A 19098-nucleotide genomic window follows, 5' to 3' on the forward strand; every position below is an offset into this window, starting at 1 on the left:
TCATCGAAAAAATGTTTTATTCGATAAGATGTGTGGAGCTTCTCGTGAGACAGGTTACTTGTCTAGAAACAGCTTTGGTAACGTTAGTGCATCTAGTCATGTGTCTCCAATCCACGTGTTTGGTTTCATTTGCAAACGACGAAATTTTGTGAAATATCTCTACAAAACAAGTATTTTCATTAATTTTGGTAAGTGCACCTAATAGAGTAGTGGCAGCTGCTAGTATTTCCATGATGTTGACACCCTACCCGTTTTCTCATTTCCAAGAAACAAATCAAGTCAGTCAATAAGCACGTGCTAAAAATTTAGCTCGATTTCGGTGCCCCTCTATGGGAAGCGCTCACCCGTTGATTCACTTGGGCCTCTCATTATTTTTACTCCGAAGCTAGTTTGACATATTAATCATGCCATTTATCATAGCTTCTATATGCGACATATATAGCTTTATTGGATACAACGCCATCATTTGCAGTATAAATTAATAAAAAAGGGACCCAGTGCGCGAATTCGGTGTTTTATTTTTAACATTTTTGGCGACTAATATTGACAAATTCACGATAAAATACGTTAAAATATATGAGTAACTTTTAGATAGGCTCCTGAACATCCTTATTACAGAGATCAAATGCAGAATATCTTACAGCCGTCGTGATAAATGATAATCACCGTTCTGTCATGCATATAAATGGATTCAGGTGAAAATATTGGGAAATCATCTTTACTCGACATTCATATTACTACAGTACCACTTCTGTCAACTGTGAAAGTTGTTCCTTATCAAAATGAGCATTTTTTAACCATTTTTTTCAACCTATACCTCCCATTTAATTTATATTTTTACCTGAACGCATTTGTACTCATTAAGTGACGATGATCAATCCTAAGAAGAAGGCAGATGGAAAGGACGATGAGGATTTGTCATCATGCGTCTCCGAAAGCGAGCAGATGGAGCAGGGCCAGTCTGAAGACGCTCAAATGCAAAGTGACGAGAACACCGAAGACAACGACGACGATGATGGTCATGCTGATGATGATGATGAAGACAGTGAGAACGATGAAAATAATAAAAGTCAGTAACATGGAAACCAATATTAACAGAACATAAGAAAATTTAATGTTGTGCAGCCTACTATAGTTCGTTCTCGTGTTTATGATAACCATGTCTGTTAAGCAGCAATAGCAAAATTAATAATAATAATCATAGTTCTATTTATTCCAAAAAATTCTAACTATACTTAACTAATGTTTTCAACCATCTTTAAGCTGTATATTGTGTATTATGTTTGTTTTTATCCAGAAAGCGGAAAAGAAGACGGAGAAGGTGGTGGCGTGTTCATACCGGGCAAACGAATCTTAGCCGAAGATGAAGAGTTAATCATGGATCATAACGCATACGTCCTTTACCACCAGGCAACCACATTCGCGCCTTGCCTTAGCTTCGATATCCTTCGTGACCAACTAGGAGACAATCGTGCCGACGTGTTCCCTTTGACGGTGTACATCGTCGCTGGTATGTAACCACACTGATGCATTTTCAGCGTAGATTAGATGCTCCTTTAGAGATATTCGCCGTGTTTGAGACAGCTCACAAAGCTATCCTAGTGCTTCATATAATAAACAACAAAGTTGAAGCCAAATAAGCAAAGTCATTATTTAATATATTAGGAAAATAATTCACAGCCAGTTATAGTCTTTTTTGCATTACTCTGCAGGTACGCAAGCTGAAACACATGAACAGAACAATCTATTATGCATGAAATTGTGGAACATGCATCGAATTGACCAAACCCACGGCAACGACGATGACGACGACGACGACGACAGCGCCGAAGACGATAATGACGCCTATGATGACTATAACACACAGGATACAGCAAATCGAAAGCCCAAGCTCAACGTTGCCAGTGTCCCACATTCAGGTGCTATTAATAGGTTGGTATATAAGCTCATACTCTATTTAAACAGAATGCGTCTATTAGACAGGGTTACCGATCTCTGAGGGTTCTAAAGGCACTAATGTGAATCAGGAAAGAATTAGAAACTCAAAACGTCCAAAAACAATTCAATTAGTATATTATTCGCAAATTAGCAAGTGAACGGATAACAATTAAATTGTAATAATAATGACGTATTTCAGAGTTCGAGTTCAGGAGTTTGCGAACGGGAGAAAAATATGCGCTAGCTGGTCAGATAATGGGTCTGTTTATGTAACAGATATTACTGAAGCAGTTGCCGCAACACAGAAAAGTGAACTGTTAACAAGTTATATCAAAAAGAAGCTGGCTCCACAACCGTTTTTCAAGTTTTCTGGTAGGCGTTTTCGAAAAGACAGCATTTCCATTTAGTGCAAAAGAAGTTACATATAAGTGCAAATGCCTATACCTGTTACATACAAATGCCCATTCTAAGTGTGTTTTTTTCCCTAAAAATTAAAAGCACTCAATAATTCCAAAGAATATCTACTAATTGAAGCTGTTATATAGAACCTTCATAAATTCTTCTTTTCTAGAAAGCGGCGTTTTAGCGTGACATCGTCCTTATACCTTGCATCCTTATTCCTGCTTGGTTTTTCGGATAACTTACCTATTAAAGTATCTATACAGGTGTATATACTTTAATATATATAAAAAAGTAACCCTATAGTCTTTCCTAGTAATTTTGTTTATCTAAAATGTTTTTGTCCAGGTAATTTACTTTTGACAATATTTCTATTTGAACAGGCCACAAAAAAGAGGGGTTTGGTCTTGACTGGTCACCAATGGTCCCTGGACAACTCGCGTCGGGAGATTGCTACCGCAGTATTCATGTATGGCGTCCCTTGGATAATGGCGCTCGATTCAAAGTCGATGAACGACCTTTAATGGGCCACACTGATAGTGTCGAGGACATACAGTGGTCGCCAAACGAAAGCAGCGTATTGGCCAGTTGTTCTGTGGACAAATCCGTGCGAATATTCGATATTCGTGCTAATCCAGCCAAAGCATGCATGCTATCAGTAGCAGACGCACATACAAGCGACGTCAACGTGATCGGGTGGAACCGAGTTGACAAAACATTCCTACTATCTGGCGGGGACGATGGCATAATTAAAGTCTGGGACCTCCGACAATTCAAGACAGGCAAGCCGGTTACACTCTTTGATTACCACAAAGCGCCTATCACTTCAATTGAATGGCATCCTACGGATAGCACCGTTTTTGCGGTAAGTTTGATGCACTCAACGTGACTACACTGTCGAATCACTGACTATTGAATGGACAAGTAAAGTTGTCGGCGGCACCTAGCATGCATTTAAGTGTCTTTAGTTATTCATGACGTTAAAAGCTATGATGAATAACACATGGCTTATTGTGGCAAGTATAGAAATTACTTTTAACCACAGTTGTTATCGCTTACTCGATATAGTTGACAGTAACTCTTGATGAATATTGAACCGATAAATAAATGCATATTTTCTTACTTCTTTGAAGGCCTCGTCGGAGGATGACTGTGTCACGTTATGGGATCTTGCTATTGAGCATGACGCGGAAACCGTGGCAGCCCAGGGAGCTGAGGGAGATGGTGTTGATGACCTCCCACCACAATTGCTCTTTATTCACCAGGTATGGTAAAAGATGATAAGGATTTAAGAAATAAGGCATTTAATCGCAGTGCTAGACTATTTAACGCTTAAGAAAACAGGAAGACAAACTAAAATCAGCTGAAATTTCCATGCGATGCCCTGGAAACTGGTAATCACTGCCTGCATTTATAATCTACTTTGCAACTACTATTTATAAACTGTAACACAGGCCTAAGCTGCCTGTATTTCCTTATATCTTAAAACTTTATAAGGGTACATAATGTTTCAACATATATGCCTGTCGGCGAAACACAAAGAGCAAGTAAAATTAAATACTTGTACTGTATGTGGTAGCTAATGTGCTTTATCGCTTGCTAATTTACAGGGTCAACAGGAGGTGAAAGAATGTCATTGGCATCCACAAATGCCTGGAGTCCTTCTCAGTACGGCGCACAGTGGATTCAACGTTTTCCGAACCATCAGCGTATGAAACCACATTTGAACTTGTCACTGGTAAAAATAGTAACAGGTTTTAATGATTTTCTCAATTTAGCCTTGTTTAAAAAAATGTTCTTTAATAATTATAATAAACACACTATATAATAACAGCGTTGTAGGATACACACGTGTAAAGTATATTCATGTAGATCAATAATAAATGGTTGTGTTCGATGAAAAATCCATATATTTTGAACGGCTGGTTTTATTCATGCTTCTCTTTCAATTCTACTTAGTATTTTTAATGCATTATACGTATAAGAGCACCGCAAACAATGCATAATTTCGTTGTAATACCGATGCCGGTTGACGTTTCATCATAATAATAATAATAAGATAAAGATAATTCCTATATTGCTTTATGCTATAAATTATACTTTCGTTGAATCCAAGTCGTTTCCATATAAAAATAGACAACCTAAAAGAAAATGCTTAGCAGCCAGTTATTTTCAGTAAAAAATAACGCCAATGGAGTTTATTGCAAATAATTTCTTGCAATGATACGAACTTCTGAGTGACTGCAACAGTAATGTTCAATGTTTCTTTTGTCCAAACAATGTTCCACGGATTCGACAAATGTCGGGCAAAACGGTTACGTGTTTTTCTGTTGTCAATTCTATATTTCCTTTAGCAATTCACCAGCTATCCAAAGCGTCCATGAAATAACCAAACGGTTGCTACACATTTTGAAAATAACGAGTCTACAGTTAGAAATGTATTTACAAAAATGCAAATAAAGTTGACTTATGCCTGACCCCACAATTCTTGATAAACCCACGCATCATATATTTTATGCGTTACAGACATCAACAGTCTCCAAAAATTTACGGGCAGGTTTTCCAATTGCAGCTGTGCTAATGCTTGTGTAGTCGAAAGAATGGAACTTTTGTATATATCATTGTTTTTCTATTTTTCATCTAACTTAACGAATCGAATTTGCCTGGCATTTTACGGCTCCAGCGAAGTTTGCTTAGCCGAGGCTAATTTTCGCTTGTTTACAACAATCTGGTTTAACTAGTTGGTTAACAGACATTGTGCAATAATTTTTCTTCTCTAATTATAACACGTCCAGCCTTTTCACTCCATTTGTTTCTTTTGGGTAAAAAAGACCTCGGGTTCAGATGATCTCCAATGAAATGAATATATAATATTCACCTCATGATATATATATATATATATATATATATATATATATATATATATATATATATATATATATATATATACTTTAAGCTTCACTCGTTCTCCATATGTTCACTTCTTCCTTGGTTTTATCAATAATAGACTTTCATCAATCAATAGTTTTAACGATAAGCGTTCGCCGAAAAATGTCTGCGATGAATAAACGTAGACAGTCTAACCACTAAAGACTACGCGTCCGCTGTAACCAGCCTCGAAGCCTCTTCGTGGCATCATTTATCTTTTCTCTATAGTATTCTACCCTTCTTATAAGTCACAGACAATAGTAATTCTTTATATAACTATTATTACACGAAATATATTCACTTCTATATTATGGGGTATATATATATGTATATATATACTTGGCTCATTGCGTGAACTCAGGTTTTTTAGTTTTCTCTTCTTCGTCGTCTTGTTTATTTATGTAAAACGTGTTTGCTTTAAACTTCCATAATCGCTTATTAATTACTAGTTTAATTCCATACTGGTCTCTGCTACCAAAAAACTTAAAATTTTGTTGACTCATCCTTTTGCTTTTTGCATTTTTTTTTTTCAAGTGCCTATTTTTCCTGTATTTCCAACTTTCTGTTCAAATATCGCGCTGCCCAGCCTAACATTGTTATCATTTATTATTTCTTAAGCTATTAGCTTGTAACAAAAATATAATACAGATAGATTTTTCCCTACATGCTAGAGTCACCTGCGTTGTGTCTTTCTTGTAATCAATCAGCATCAATCTTCACAAGCCTACCTCATTCTCGTTGTATTTCGTCTTCCAAACGTGCTACGGAAAAGAGTTAAATACTCTTTCCAAGAATTCTTTTGACAGTGCTGCGCTAAAAAGAGCATTCAACATTTGCGTAATTTCATCGTTAGATGTTGACCTTGCCACTATATCCGTATCTCACACGCGCTTTACAGATAAACCGTTCTCGTTGAATATTTCGACGACACAGTTTCACCTTATATACCTATATTTTTTCACTTTTTTAGAATGCATGCATATCTTCATGCGTCTTTCATTGCGACTTCCCGCTGGGATTTCACTCATAGGTACATTATTGAAAAGAATTAACCGCAAGAAAACAATTTTGATTGTTTTTTGCAACGGCGCACGCCGTAGCCGTTCTTTAATAAAGAAACCTGTTCTTTGCCGCCATCATCATCAATTTGTTCTACAACGGAGTTTCGGGTCTCTATGAGCAATTGAGGTAGACTATAATAGATTTGTCTCTATATATCATTGCCAACCTGATATTTATCAAGTTGATCGTTGGTCAGTACCCGCTTAGCTTCCAGACGTTAATAACACTGCAAACCATGTTCAAACTAATGTTTTCTTGATCTGCTAGTCGCTATGTCTTCGCTACATGATCGCCGGTAACATATTCTTGTCCATACGTTCAACCGTATGCTATGTGTTACGTCCACCCCTTTTATATACAACAGTCAAAATCAACGAGCGTTCACAGGTAATAACACGCAAACGCTGACCTCATCTTCTCACTTCAGCATATCGTGTCCGCTTTCTATCGTATTCTTTTATCTAGCTTTGCATTTCATTGACATTATATTCAGCCGTTGGCCATAGAACTGCTACTGCTTACAGTAGTACGTACTTTATGTAAATCCGATAATGTTTTTATATATATCGCGACACAGTTATTTTATTACACTGTTATATGTTTTGCTTCTTTACCATAATTTGAGTGAGCTCTTTCGCCTTTAGGCAACAGGGCCCTCCATAAAATGACGTAACTCCACAAATTGACGCGCTCACTTTAGTACGACCAAATCATAAACAGACCAGGCATACGCGCGCCTATAGCAACGACTGCCATCACCCCTGGTTCATGCCGCCCCACACCTCACATAGCTACTAACACAGACAAAAAAACACAGGAGATGAAATCGCTATTTAGAAAATAGCATGTTCAAATACCTTTCTCGTATTCGGTCAGCTAAAAATGACCTGCTTCTGCTTAGTGAACTACCAACAAGGTTGTCATGCCGAAATTAAATTGAGAAATTTATAGAGTTCACTTTTTTTTTTGACAATATACTCCTCTAATGCGAGTTTATGAGAAAAAGTAAGCCATAATTCAAATTCCCATTGAGATACGCCTCTATTCGTGTATCTTATGCACATCTATGCCTTTTACGATTACCTACTCTTTCACGGTTCTATGTTCAGTAAAGAACCACGACAAACACAAGTGTCACATATATATTACGGATATCTATTTATAAACAAATGATAAACAAGGCAGAAACAAAAAAAAATAATGTACATACATTAGCTCACAGCTGTTGCTGCAGCTGCCGTTGCCATCGCGTTGTCGACCGCGAAAATAATTTCATTTTGAGGCATGGACGTGCGAAAAGTCCTATAGCCTTACTGTGGACATCGTTTTTTTGTTGAGCAGTGGTCGGAATTTATCTAGTATCTACAGCACTCATTTACCGGTTACATTGTTTTCAGTAGCGTGAAGAAATGTAGAATTTTTCCCCCTTTTTTACTCTTACCACATATAAGAGTAGCTGTGACAAAAGCGAGCGGGAGTTTTCTCCAATCAACACTAGAGTCCGAATCAATATAATGTATCTCTTTACGGACATCTTGTTAGCTGAATCGACTCGGTGAGTGGAAACATAAGCGACGACCTCCTGACCATCTTGTTCCCTCTTTATGCCCGTCCAACTCCACTTCGGTCGACAACTCAGTAGATTGAAGCGTCCGCTAGATCCGCTAGCGTCCGCCGATAGATTAGCGTCCGCTAGCTCGGTGCAGAAGTAAGTTTTCTTAATTTATAGGAGTAATATCATAGCTAGCCTTATTGTAGCCACCGTGTAGTTATTCTCATGCACAATTCTTACGTCGTCGGTCATCATCACCACCATCATCGTTTGAATAACAATATTTTTATCTATGATAGGACTAGCGACCAAACGAGGTGTAGGCAGCGCGTACCGCAGCATATTTCTGTGCTTTCAACATTCGTCCGTTGCCGTTAAAGCAGGCAGATTCGTGAAGTGCGAATGAACAACAGAGACGCGCAGTGTAGAAATACTTGAAAACAATGCAAACGGTATGTACTCCGTTTGGCATGGATAAATTAATTAGATTAGCTAGTGGAGTCCATAATACATGGTAAGTGATTTCTGGCGTCCATTCGGCACGGTTCTTTCTGTTCCCGCTGTACGAATTGGTTGCTTGTATATCTTGGCGACAGCGGATTGCTTAGCAAAGTCGACAACTCGTACGAATGGCTTCGAACAGCTATTATAACGATATATAAATGACGCGACTGTCGATATTGCAATCAAATTTACGTGGTTCGCTTTCAAAAGCACCGCCGCCCGTTACGCGATTGTTTGAGGGCGCCGGCTGAATCACTGGGCTATAGACCGGTCCGCTTGCGTAAATGTTCGAATAAACTCTGCGAGAAAGACAACAGGGAAATAGAAAAAAATGAAATCAATTTCAAACAAATATATGATATAGTTTTCGAGCAATTGCTGTGAGAAAAAGACGTTGCAAAATATGTTCTGTTTAAAAAATGGGAATCGACTTAGTTAAAATGTGGCGTCGATCTTTTACAGCTAAGCATTAGTGCTTTATACGCTCTAAAGAGCGAAAGATTAAGGCTCAAGACATATATATTAAAACTAGCTTATGATAATATTACACGTGTGAAGTATAGTAATTGTATTAATGTGGTACAAGATATTAAAGCACACTCGTTACTTTTACTTTTGGTTATATTTTTGTTTTTCACTGCCCTAATTAACTTGCTGGGAAAATGACTTATCCACTTACTTTGAAGTATGGTCGAAAAAATTTAATATCTTGCTGCATATGGTCCCTAAAGTCTTGGATCTGGGCCCCATCTAAACTTAACTTAGGCAGCAGTTCGTTGCTCAGAAACAAAAGAAGCTCTTCTCGCTGGAATATAGTGAAACAAGTGGATTTCAGTTAGAATGCGTGCAGAGTTCTCCTTATTAGGTAGACAAATGATAAAGCATATTACTTCAGACATCCGCATATAACTGCTTTGTCAGATAACACTTTGCCGCATAAATTTAAAATATGTAATATGATATACTATAGGTCTGACTCTATAATGAGTGAACTATTTGTAAGAGAAGCAATCTAACACTTCAGTTCTGAGGAATTGTTTTAGTTTTCTTTTAAGTTTCACGACTTACCCGAGCCTTGAAAATACTCTGGACGCAGTGTGCGCTTTCAGTAAGGACGAGTGCTGTCTGCGCATCTGTTAGGTCAAATGTGTCCTTAAGTGGTGCCTGGAAGCAGGCTGGAAGTATGGCGTCGTACATAAAACGTATGAATGCAACATTGTTTGAGCATTTTCCCCAGGATTCGACCATTTTCCGTAGAATCGAGAAGCATGTTTTTTGCGCTACAGGGTCAGGAAAATCGACGGCACCTTGAATGATCGTGCTGAACACCTTCTCCAACTGCAGGGTTTCTTGGGGCGATATTACTTCGGTTAAAATGTCCGCCGAGACCATAGCTTGGATAAGCCCAAAATACGCCCGCTGCAGAGTTTGACGATCTTTGAGTGACACTTGGTCGCTGGACTCTATCGGTACTTCGAGGCACTTAAAAATTAACTGCACCGTCGGTAAAAAGAGGTCCCGCATCAACGGTACACTGCTTTGCATGATCGGCAGATTCTCCCGTTTGAATTTGGCTAGAATTTGGCTAATCAGCGGGATGGTTTCCTGAAGCGGACGAGTCCGTTCCAACAGATTCACACACGGCTGTGGTATCGGCTGTTGTGCGTTCTGTACACCCAGCATGGTTCCCAGCGTATGAGACATAAATGGGATCAGCTCGCTGCTGTGCAAACAGACAACCATACGATGCAAAAACTGTCGTAACGCCGTATGCACCGAGGCAACGGCCGGATCGTCTGTGGGATTCGCTAGTGTTAAAGCTTTACCAAACACCGATATTGCCTCAATGTAGATCTCTACGCAGCAACATGCCCGCATCGTCTGGATGCTCGTAAACGCTTTGCTCGTCCGGGATGTTAATGCAATGGCATGGCACATCTGCTCAGCCATCTGCTGACGAAGAGGCGACTGGAGCGGTTGAAGCATCAACTGGCTTTCATACATTGTGTAACTCTGCATGAGAGGAGACAATAACTGGCGTAGTAGCTGTTCTTTTTTTTCCGTAGAGTATTGACCAGTAATGATCAGGACTGCCGTCGCCTCGTATAAGTACAGCTGGTCATCAGCAGACAACTTATTCGGATCCATTGCCTGATTGAATTCCGGCAGCAGCAGCAGATCGTGAAGACGACACAGGATCTCTTCAACGTAGCCCTCGAGCTTGCTTTTGTTCGACTTGATCATTTTCGAGAAAAGATAACTGCAACGGGAGCGGACATTAGGGTTTGTCGAACGTAGACCACGCCCGTCAAGAAATGCTGCGATGATTGGTGGTAACATCTCTGCAGTAAACAACTTTTCAAACCGGGCGCATGTTTCGAAAAACTGCAAACGTACAGATGTGTGCGGATGTGATGACACATTACTTGAAATGAGACTGGCAATCATCATCGAAATGACCTCACTGCTTTGTTGTGGGACGGCCTCACCTAGGAGGTAGAGGAAGGCGATAGCTACTTCAACATCCTGGAAAGGTAGAGTTTTCCACGTCGCCAGCGTAGTTCGTACAAGCTCTTGAACCACACTAAGAACCAGTTCTTTATCCAGCTGTGCGATATTATCGAACAGAACCTTAAGGGTCCGACGAAACTCCATAAAGTCTGCTTCGTTCTCGCCAGCCGAGTCGAAATCGTAATCCGGCTCAAACTTGTACTTAGTCACGATCACATAGAGGATGCGCCGCACAATATCCCTTTGCACTCCGCTATACGGTCGTTGCTTCATGAACTGCAGATACTCCCTAATGCCTTCACTAACTGCGCCAGACACATCGTCATCTGGATGGGCGAACAACTTTACCACAAGCGGAAATAGCCGTTGTTCAATAAGGTCCCATCCTGATTGCATAATCGCCATCTGCTCGGGGTCCAGATTACTATTCCTCCTTGGACTAACTCTGCAAACAACGAAAAAGCAAAAAAAAAGCAAACTGTATTAATATCATACAAGGCAGGAGCATACAATTGAATCTCCACTGAATTTGCGGGTACATTTAAACTGCCGCACAGAAACAGGTTGCAGCTTTGAATTGGATTTGAATACAAAAATAAATGGGGTTTACGCCATTTAAGCACTCACTTTTGACAGGACAATAATGCGTGCGTCATCATAAAGTTGAGCATTTTCGAGAGTTTAATGACAAAATCGATTTCGTCATCGGGTGTTGCAGGAGATACAGCTTCGAGTGTCGGCTGAAGAGCACCAAAAAGGCTGAGTACAAGTTGAATTTTAGCGGCAGGCTCCATTCCCTTGTGAACAATCTCCGTGAAGCATTCAACGGCTGCTTCACGTACTTCACCTTCACGAGCAAGAAACGTCAGTAGCAGTGACATCATGCGCTCGTTAAATACGAGGCCAAGGTCTATCCACGACACGTACATACCGACTGTCTGTAAGCACTGAGCGTACACAGACGGCTCACAACCTGGCGACATCTGTAAAATATACACGTGACAATCACATTGTCTGTCATTCGAAACTTGCTTTTATACCCCGATAAGTGATCTGAGTAACACTACATTCGTTTGACAACTTTAAATCTTTATGCCAATTTCAATTTCTAAAGACATCTTCATTCATAATTGGTCTATCAGCATCAATTGATAAATGCATTACGATATTTTAAGGGTCACTAAGTCCCTTAACAACTGACTCAATGCCCGTTTGCCGCTAAAATTACCCTTTATTCAATATTCAGCAGTACTCACCAGAATGTTATACCACGTGTCGACGATCTGGGGTACGCACGTTTCGCGCATAGAATCTTTAATAAAAGTGCCCCGGGCAGCCTCCTTTGGGGTGCGATGCATATCCCTCTCCGCTATGTCCTGATTAATCGCTGTTAGAATGCGCAAGTAAAGGTCCCAGGCTGGCTTCATCGTGATCGACATCAAATCGCAGAAGAATGTCCGCCAGCGCGTCGGGAAATCAACAACCACAATCTGTGTGACAATGTATGCGAATTTGTTTGACACGAAGACTGCATCGCGCGGCCGATCAGCCTGGCCGGCACGAGTCATCCATTGCGTCACCATCATCCGCAGAATATTCTGCTCCTGCTCCCCGGCTGTCGCATACTGGGTCTTCACATAGTGCTCAATCACGTTTAAACAGACAAATCGACTTGCATCGTCCCTAATATAGAGAAAGACGTTATAAACAACTATTACAAAGATTCTTATACACAGGAAGACGTTCGTAGTGCACAGTAAGATACTGGATATATAAAAATTCAGAAGGGTAAGAAATTATCTCCTTCTATGGTAAATATGGCACTCGACCAAGCGTTGCAGATATACCGAAATGGTGTTTCATAAATAATTACATGATCGTATTTCAAGCCCTTTTCGTATAGCTTTGCAAGATTGCACATATCAGGGAAATTTGACTTACATGTCTGTTGTTGTGACTACCGACACGCACTGCTGCCAACCATCAGGCAACCGCTTCAGTTGTTCGAAGTACTCGAGCACACGTTGGTGGCTCGCAGCGTCGCCCATAGTGAGGAACCCGCGCACGACTTCCTCCATCTGCCAAAAGTAAATCAAGCAAACAACAACAAAAAAAAACTAAGTAACTAAGCTAAAACTGTATAAAGTGTCCGTACATATATTTGTTCAGACCAAAACTGAAAAATTAGCTTTCATGAATATTTCAACAAATTACAGTATCACTAGTATACGCTTATTATGCACGGTTATACCCTTAGGTAGAAGTGATATTACTACAAGAGGCATGTCAGCAAACGTATAAGACTGTAGATTAAGGAACACACGTTAAGATGACAATGGCAGGGTCGTAGGACCGTCTTCCCATGCTACTGAGACCCAAAAATGAGCTGATTCATAAGAAAGTCCATAAAATACGCTAATAATAATAATATATATATATATGTATTGATAGAAGTTTTTCATTGTTTAAAACCTTCCCATTCAAAGATTTGTATAAAGAACGTCTTCTAATGAACGAGTATGACTTATAAGTGATTATTATGAGATATGATTATTATGAGTTATGAGACTTATGACTTAATGAGTTCAGCTAGTTATAACCACAAGTTATACTGTAAAACTTTGCCTTTGATCTGACAGCTTTACATTACTTGTACATTATTCGTTCACATCTGTCAGTTGGTAACCATCTTTTGCAAAACTATTTGTGACCAGCTGTTTTCATACCTGTAGTAGCGCAGATGGTAACGAGTTTGCCTACATTATTTAGGGATACTTATATGTTTAGGATTTTATTGACACGCTTCGAAAAAGCTTAATGGCTTGATTGCTGGATGTAAAATACGAAAAACAAATTACTTATAGATCGGAAACAACCACAAGCTCCTCTTTTTTCGCCTTTTTGGGCGATTTGAAGTGTCCTGCAGGTTACTTAGCAGTACCTTGTCTTTATGATTCCGCTTTTCCTATTTGTTCAAAGCAATTTGAACATATCACTCACTTTTCTATTTTGAATGTTCGACGGATTCTTTCATATATCACAATGATCGTACTTGTTAATGCGTGTTAATTTAACGACAATGATGTTAAGCGATGCTCCTAATGCAGAGACAGATCACAACGATAACGACGCATCGTTGTCGTTTAGCGGACAGTGAATACTCTATATATAAAACAGGTTGCTTGCTTCAACTATTTCGAGTTATATTGACATGCTAATATTAAAAATTCCCATCTCTTTGTTGATTTAAAAAGAATCTCGAATTTTCAATATTTTCTAGCATCTTCATCTCCTGGAAATCATTATAACTTGCAAATTGAGCATGCCAATAACGGCCAAATGGAATTACAAAATTTTTGCTTAGTCAATTGTTCGAAGCGGGACCTCGAACATCTTGACATGTACGGCTATTGTTTTTTAGGTTTCAATAGATTTATCTCTTGTGAACGTTTGGTAAACAGGCTTTGCAATAATCATGATCAAACAACAAAGATTATAGACATTAGAAAATATCACTATTATTACCATTAATTTTTGCTTCTATCAAATAGCGTCAATAGAGCTTCAGATTCATATAGGAGGGTAAAAATTGGTTAGATCAAATTATAGAATGCGGTTATGCCCCAACGACGTGAGCCAATATCTTTTCGTCAGTATATTTACTACCAATTATGTTCTACCAGTTTTTCCATTGTTTTATACGCTTCAAGTTAGTCATTGACTAATTATTCTCGATAATATTATTTGACCATGATCAACATTCTCCAAACCTACGGTAGGTTTCTGAAACTTTCGAAACTTGAATATTCGCACCTCGTAAATTTGTCTGCCTTCATCCTCCTTTTTGATTCTTCAGTAATTCCAATAGTATGTTTTATGGTAGTGATTTTCTATAATGCAAAGTTCGACCGAAATGAGTGCTGCAAATCGAAAGGAAGGCGCTAGTGAATAAGGATGATCATATTTGGGAATTACGTTATGCTTGACGATATCAGCTACGAGGGTTTTTGGAGATTCAATGCCCAAGCATTGCGGGCAAGGTGGACGGAAGATGATAACGATAAGAACGATATTCGAACGAGAGAGTGAAAGAAAGCGATAAGGCAGACTTGAGAATATTAAGATAACCGGTCATATAAAGACTTATGTACAATGAAGTGCAGTGAGATACTTAAAAAAAAAAACGAGAGAAATTAAAAGCAAAATTACTTCGCTGAATAAGCACAATGCTATCCTGAATGTTACAACAATACCTGAAAGTAAATCGAAGTGGAACCAAAGAACTACAAGACGAATAATCTTTTCAGAACCCGTATTACATAGCCATCGGACGACATATGCCGAAAAGTGCTACAGGAGCCTTGCGAGCTATGGCGATATCATAGGAATGCACCTATCCTGAGACGACAGTGGATTGCAATGATTATTACAGAGTTGGGATATACATAATATAAATCGCTAGTCAGGCTTGGGGGCGGAGGGAGGGGTGTAATTGCTTATAAAATGCAGTGAAAACACCTCTGCAAAATCTCAAATATTACCCCACACGCTGTCATGAGGGGGGTGATCTCTATTGGTGGGTCTGACCAATTTACGAGAAAATGGAATATAATTTATCAGTTAACAGCTGAGTCCCCTGAGTGAGAGTGACGAACTCGGATCAGTGTCACCTTAACCTTACGATTACCGCGCACCTTCCCAACAAAAGTAATGGCAATTAGACAAGGTATGTCGACATACCAACTTGCTGCTTGTAGCGGCTATTGGGCGCACGTGTACTCTTCATATGTCATACCACCGATGTTAAGTTAAGATGATATGGCCTCACAAAGACTTACTGTAGAACATTATGTTATGTGTTTAGTTTTGATAATGATCACATAAGCCAGCCTGAAGCTGCTACGTAAACATTCTACCACCCACGGAAGCAAAATTTGAAAACAATGTCACATTATATTCCGCAATACTTTCGCAATTACCGATATAGTTTTGTAGCATCTGATTTTCAGTGAATTGCTTTGATTATGCGTTAATAACTTCCTTCTAGACCACTCTTTCTTAGTAATTTAACTGCGAGTAAACTCTTAAGCTCTATAAGAGCAGAACAATACTTGTGTAAAGCTACGACTCCTTGCGCCCGGTCGGTGGTCAACTCCTGAATTAATGTTTCAATCAAAGTCTATGCATTGAATTCATATCTATTTCGGTATAATTCATCATGGGGATGTCTCATTCGACCCAAAACGGACCTAATGCTTTATGCTAATATTTACACCACACAAGCATGACCTGATTAATAATTACCACCAACGATTAGTTCCAACAACGATCTAATCAGCCAATGTTGTAATCACCGTAAATTTGAACGTAGACAGAAGAACTAGGACTCTCGTAGTTCTCGTAGATCTACAAAGCGCAAACATCAGCTGTTTACAACAACAACATTAGCAATACCGTTGACACCACAACCGCAGTCAGCACCTCGAAACATGTATCACCGAACTTTTGCTATGCCCATTAGCGTACAATTAGTAGCAACTATATTCCGTCACTCTTATTTCTCGACATACATAGTAGTGAATATAGGTCCTGTTAGCTAGCTCCTGGGGCCAACCAGCTCACCATTGCATGACACACGGACATTACATTTTTGTGCGGACCCGTCCATTCACAGGTGAACGGCACCAGTAACGGTAGCAGCACTAACTGACGATGTTTCTTGCGGTTGTCTTATTTCGCTAGCGTGTGTATGTATCAAAGTGTTGTTATCGTTGTTGTTTTGATGGTTGTTGTTGTACAACAAGTATTTACATTGGCATCGTTACACTTTGATTAAAAGTTGCAGCACTGTGGCATGGTCCTTAGACAGCACTAGGCAGGACTAGCTGACTATGTACGTCTGCGTATCGTATATATTTGTGTATTTCCTATAAAGCTTCCGGAGCATTGACTGCACGGTTTCCGCTCAGATACCGATAATATTGCTCAGATGATCTCTCGTTATTATTATAGACCATCTGTGGGCGAAATTAAATAGGAAAAATTATATTTGGGCGGATGACTATTCAAACCGGGACAGCGAGCTGGTTTTCGAGACAATAGCGGTTGAGTGACTTTCACTCTAAGCATCCGGGCTGACCACTCGGTTAATATTATATTATCTATACTATTACACAGTTTCGTAAAAAACAACAGTTAGTTAGCACGGGAAATTCGAAGATGTTCTGCGAATATAGCAACAGGTATCAATAAATCGCGGCGATCGTACAGATGATATAGGCATAATACACGTTAAAGTGATGAAATTTTGCCATTCGTACATATACATATATATATAGTCGTCCGTGATGTTACCCGTTATGTGACAGCAACAACAAGCGATAAATAACTGATGAAACGATTATAATTTGTAAGAATCATATTTACACGCTCGCTTCAGGCCAGAAGTTTTACATATCTTTATAATAGTAAAAACAGGTTAAGAATCTTTTGTCGGCTGTACGCTTTCTTGATAGTTCTAACAATTAGTTAACGTCTAGGCATCACAACTACTTCTTCCACAGAAAATTTCCAATGATATATATGAAAGAATCGTCACGATGATATCTATTGAACAGTACGTAACCAATAGTTGCATTATCGCTTTGCAGAAATGAATCAACAGCTATTGAAAATAGGTCAAAGTACGGTCTCGAGTTTCTTCTTTTACGGATTTGGTAGTTGGAACAGAGATGTACGTCAACTTAACTACCCTTTGAAGAAATAGATACATTTATAAACCGAAGCGTGATCATGGCCAATTTTTCTGATAGCTTGCTGTCTATTATTTTAACTTAATTTCTATATCTATGTTCAACGTGAGATAACTGCCATATGGAATGAGACAGAATTCTTCCGTCATCATTAAGGACATGTGGCAGGAAAGCTTTCGTACAAAAACAACACACTGTCATTCCTCTACTCTATATATACGCATATATATAGGCATTAGCATTGACAGTTCAACCGAGAGAAGATCACTCGTTGCTTGATTCCTCTGTTTATGTTGGCTTATATTGAATAATAACTACTGTGAATCGTTACTAATTACACTTGGATGACGGCGGCGACACGATGACATGGTGGTCGCCATTACTATTAGCTTAGGGAGCTATCATTATCATTGTTGCTGCTGCCGACAGCAGTAGCAGCGACAGTGAGCAGCTGCTTGGTTCCCCCGTTACCTATTGACTTTATTGTTTAATCCCGACCAAACAAGTCAGTCACTCTACTTTGATACTTACCTCGGGAGCTGCCGCTGCGCTCGCCAACGAGACACACTCACTCACGCTAGAATCACGTTGCTCTCGTGGTATCACATTAAATTGATGCGGCCATAAAACATTACCACTCCCTGCCAGATAAGACACCACACGAAACATCAACCACTAAGCCATCGCTGCGATTAGCCAGGAACACACGTCAATTCCTGGACCATCCGTCACCACCAAACAGGGATAACACAATAAAAAGGTACTGATAATAATTCGACCACAACGGCAGCGGCGGCAGCTGCTGTTGAGAACACTATCAATACAAGCAGCAGCAGCGGTAGCACGAGTAGGGCCATCAAGAAGCAATAGTAATACGACCACGGCTATAAGCAGCAGCACTGTCGCCATCAAGAGACAGCACCATTCCAAAAGACAAACGTTACTAGAAGCGCCTAAATAGCAGTCGCTGTTCTCACAGGTAACTAGTGCTAGAATATAACATAGCGCTAGAGGGGAGAGAGAGACAGTGAAATAGCGGATCGGAGGGCGGCAGCAGCAGAGAACAGAGAGACGAGACAAAACCGAGCGCATTAATTAGCAAAAAGCCTAGCGTGAATGAACAAACTGGGGCTACTGCCCTGCGAACTAGAACAGCGACCACATATCACCGGATTTTGTCTCGGTAATGAACTGGTGGGTAGCGTATTTGCCTGCTAAACTTGAAGGACGCGTGCTGGGCAGGATTCGAATCCGAGCGTGGATTCACGTCGTTTCGTGCTGAGCCCAGCGATGTGCTGGAATGCCTGATGGCGGTATTCAACGTAAAACTCGAAATATTTAAAGATTCCCGGATCCAACGGTGAAAAACAGGAGCCAGTTCACTAACTATTTGTTCATCCATCCATCCAGCTAACCATCAAATAGCATCAACAAACATTAACAGCAGCGCGC

The 19098-nt window shown here is 39.7% G+C and overlaps 2 protein-coding genes across 4 annotated transcripts; one reads left to right on the top strand and one right to left on the bottom strand.

Moving 5' to 3' along the window:
• The first annotated feature begins 28 nt into the window (after positions 1 to 28).
• l(2)09851 (WD repeat-containing protein 1 l(2)09851) lies at positions 29 to 4249 on the top strand. The gene is made up of 8 exons (XM_022794350.2): positions 29 to 188; positions 866 to 1069; positions 1298 to 1510; positions 1713 to 1932; positions 2138 to 2310; positions 2721 to 3202; positions 3471 to 3602; positions 3948 to 4249. The coding sequence occupies exons 1-8, from the start codon at positions 29 to 31 to the stop codon at positions 4050 to 4052; spliced, it is 1689 nt and encodes a 562-aa protein (XP_022650085.1). The 3' UTR covers positions 4053 to 4249.
• On the bottom strand, positions 2720 to 19025 carry LOC111245686 (exportin-T-like). 3 transcript variants are annotated; one of them, XR_002671418.2, is made up of 8 exons: positions 18178 to 18569; positions 12836 to 12972; positions 12151 to 12577; positions 11522 to 11877; positions 9452 to 11339; positions 9063 to 9188; positions 7538 to 8682; positions 2720 to 7118 (listed from the first exon to the last, which is right to left on the bottom strand). XR_002671418.2 is itself a non-coding variant. In XM_086981434.1 (8 exons), the coding sequence occupies exons 3-8, from the start codon at positions 12970 to 12972 to the stop codon at positions 8644 to 8646; spliced, it is 2973 nt and encodes a 990-aa protein (XP_086837560.1). In that variant the 5' UTR covers positions 18178 to 18287; positions 18858 to 19025; the 3' UTR covers positions 2720 to 8643. The 3 variants fall into 3 exon arrangements, 2 of the variants coding, with proteins under 2 accessions (XP_086837560.1, XP_086837559.1); XM_086981434.1 differs by adding an exon at positions 18858 to 19025 and having other exon boundaries at positions 2720 to 8682; positions 18178 to 18287; XM_086981433.1 differs by adding an exon at positions 18858 to 19012 and having other exon boundaries at positions 2720 to 8682; positions 18178 to 18362.
• Positions 19026 to 19098: the final 73 nt, after the last annotated feature.

Source organism: Varroa destructor, unplaced genomic scaffold (genome assembly GCF_002443255.2).
Source record: "Varroa destructor unplaced genomic scaffold, Vdes_3.0 BEIS01000002.1, whole genome shotgun sequence".
Taxonomy (NCBI): Eukaryota; Metazoa; Arthropoda; class Arachnida; order Mesostigmata; family Varroidae; genus Varroa; species Varroa destructor.

What these genes read in the sequence shown, in the direction of transcription:
- LOC111245686 (XM_086981433.1), bottom strand. Translation starts at nt 18,315, where the DNA reads ATGTTTCGTGTGGTGTCTTATCTGGCAGGGAGTGGTAATGTTTTATGG. An exon ending in GTAGTCACAACAACAGACAT is followed by an intron (nt 12,578 to 12,835) that starts GTAAGTCAAATT and finishes TCTCTATATTAG; the next exon opens with GGACGATGCAAGTCGATTTG. An exon ending in ACACGTGGTATAACATTCTG is followed by an intron (nt 11,878 to 12,150) that starts GTGAGTACTGCT and finishes TATATTTTACAG; the next exon opens with ATGTCGCCAGGTTGTGAGCC.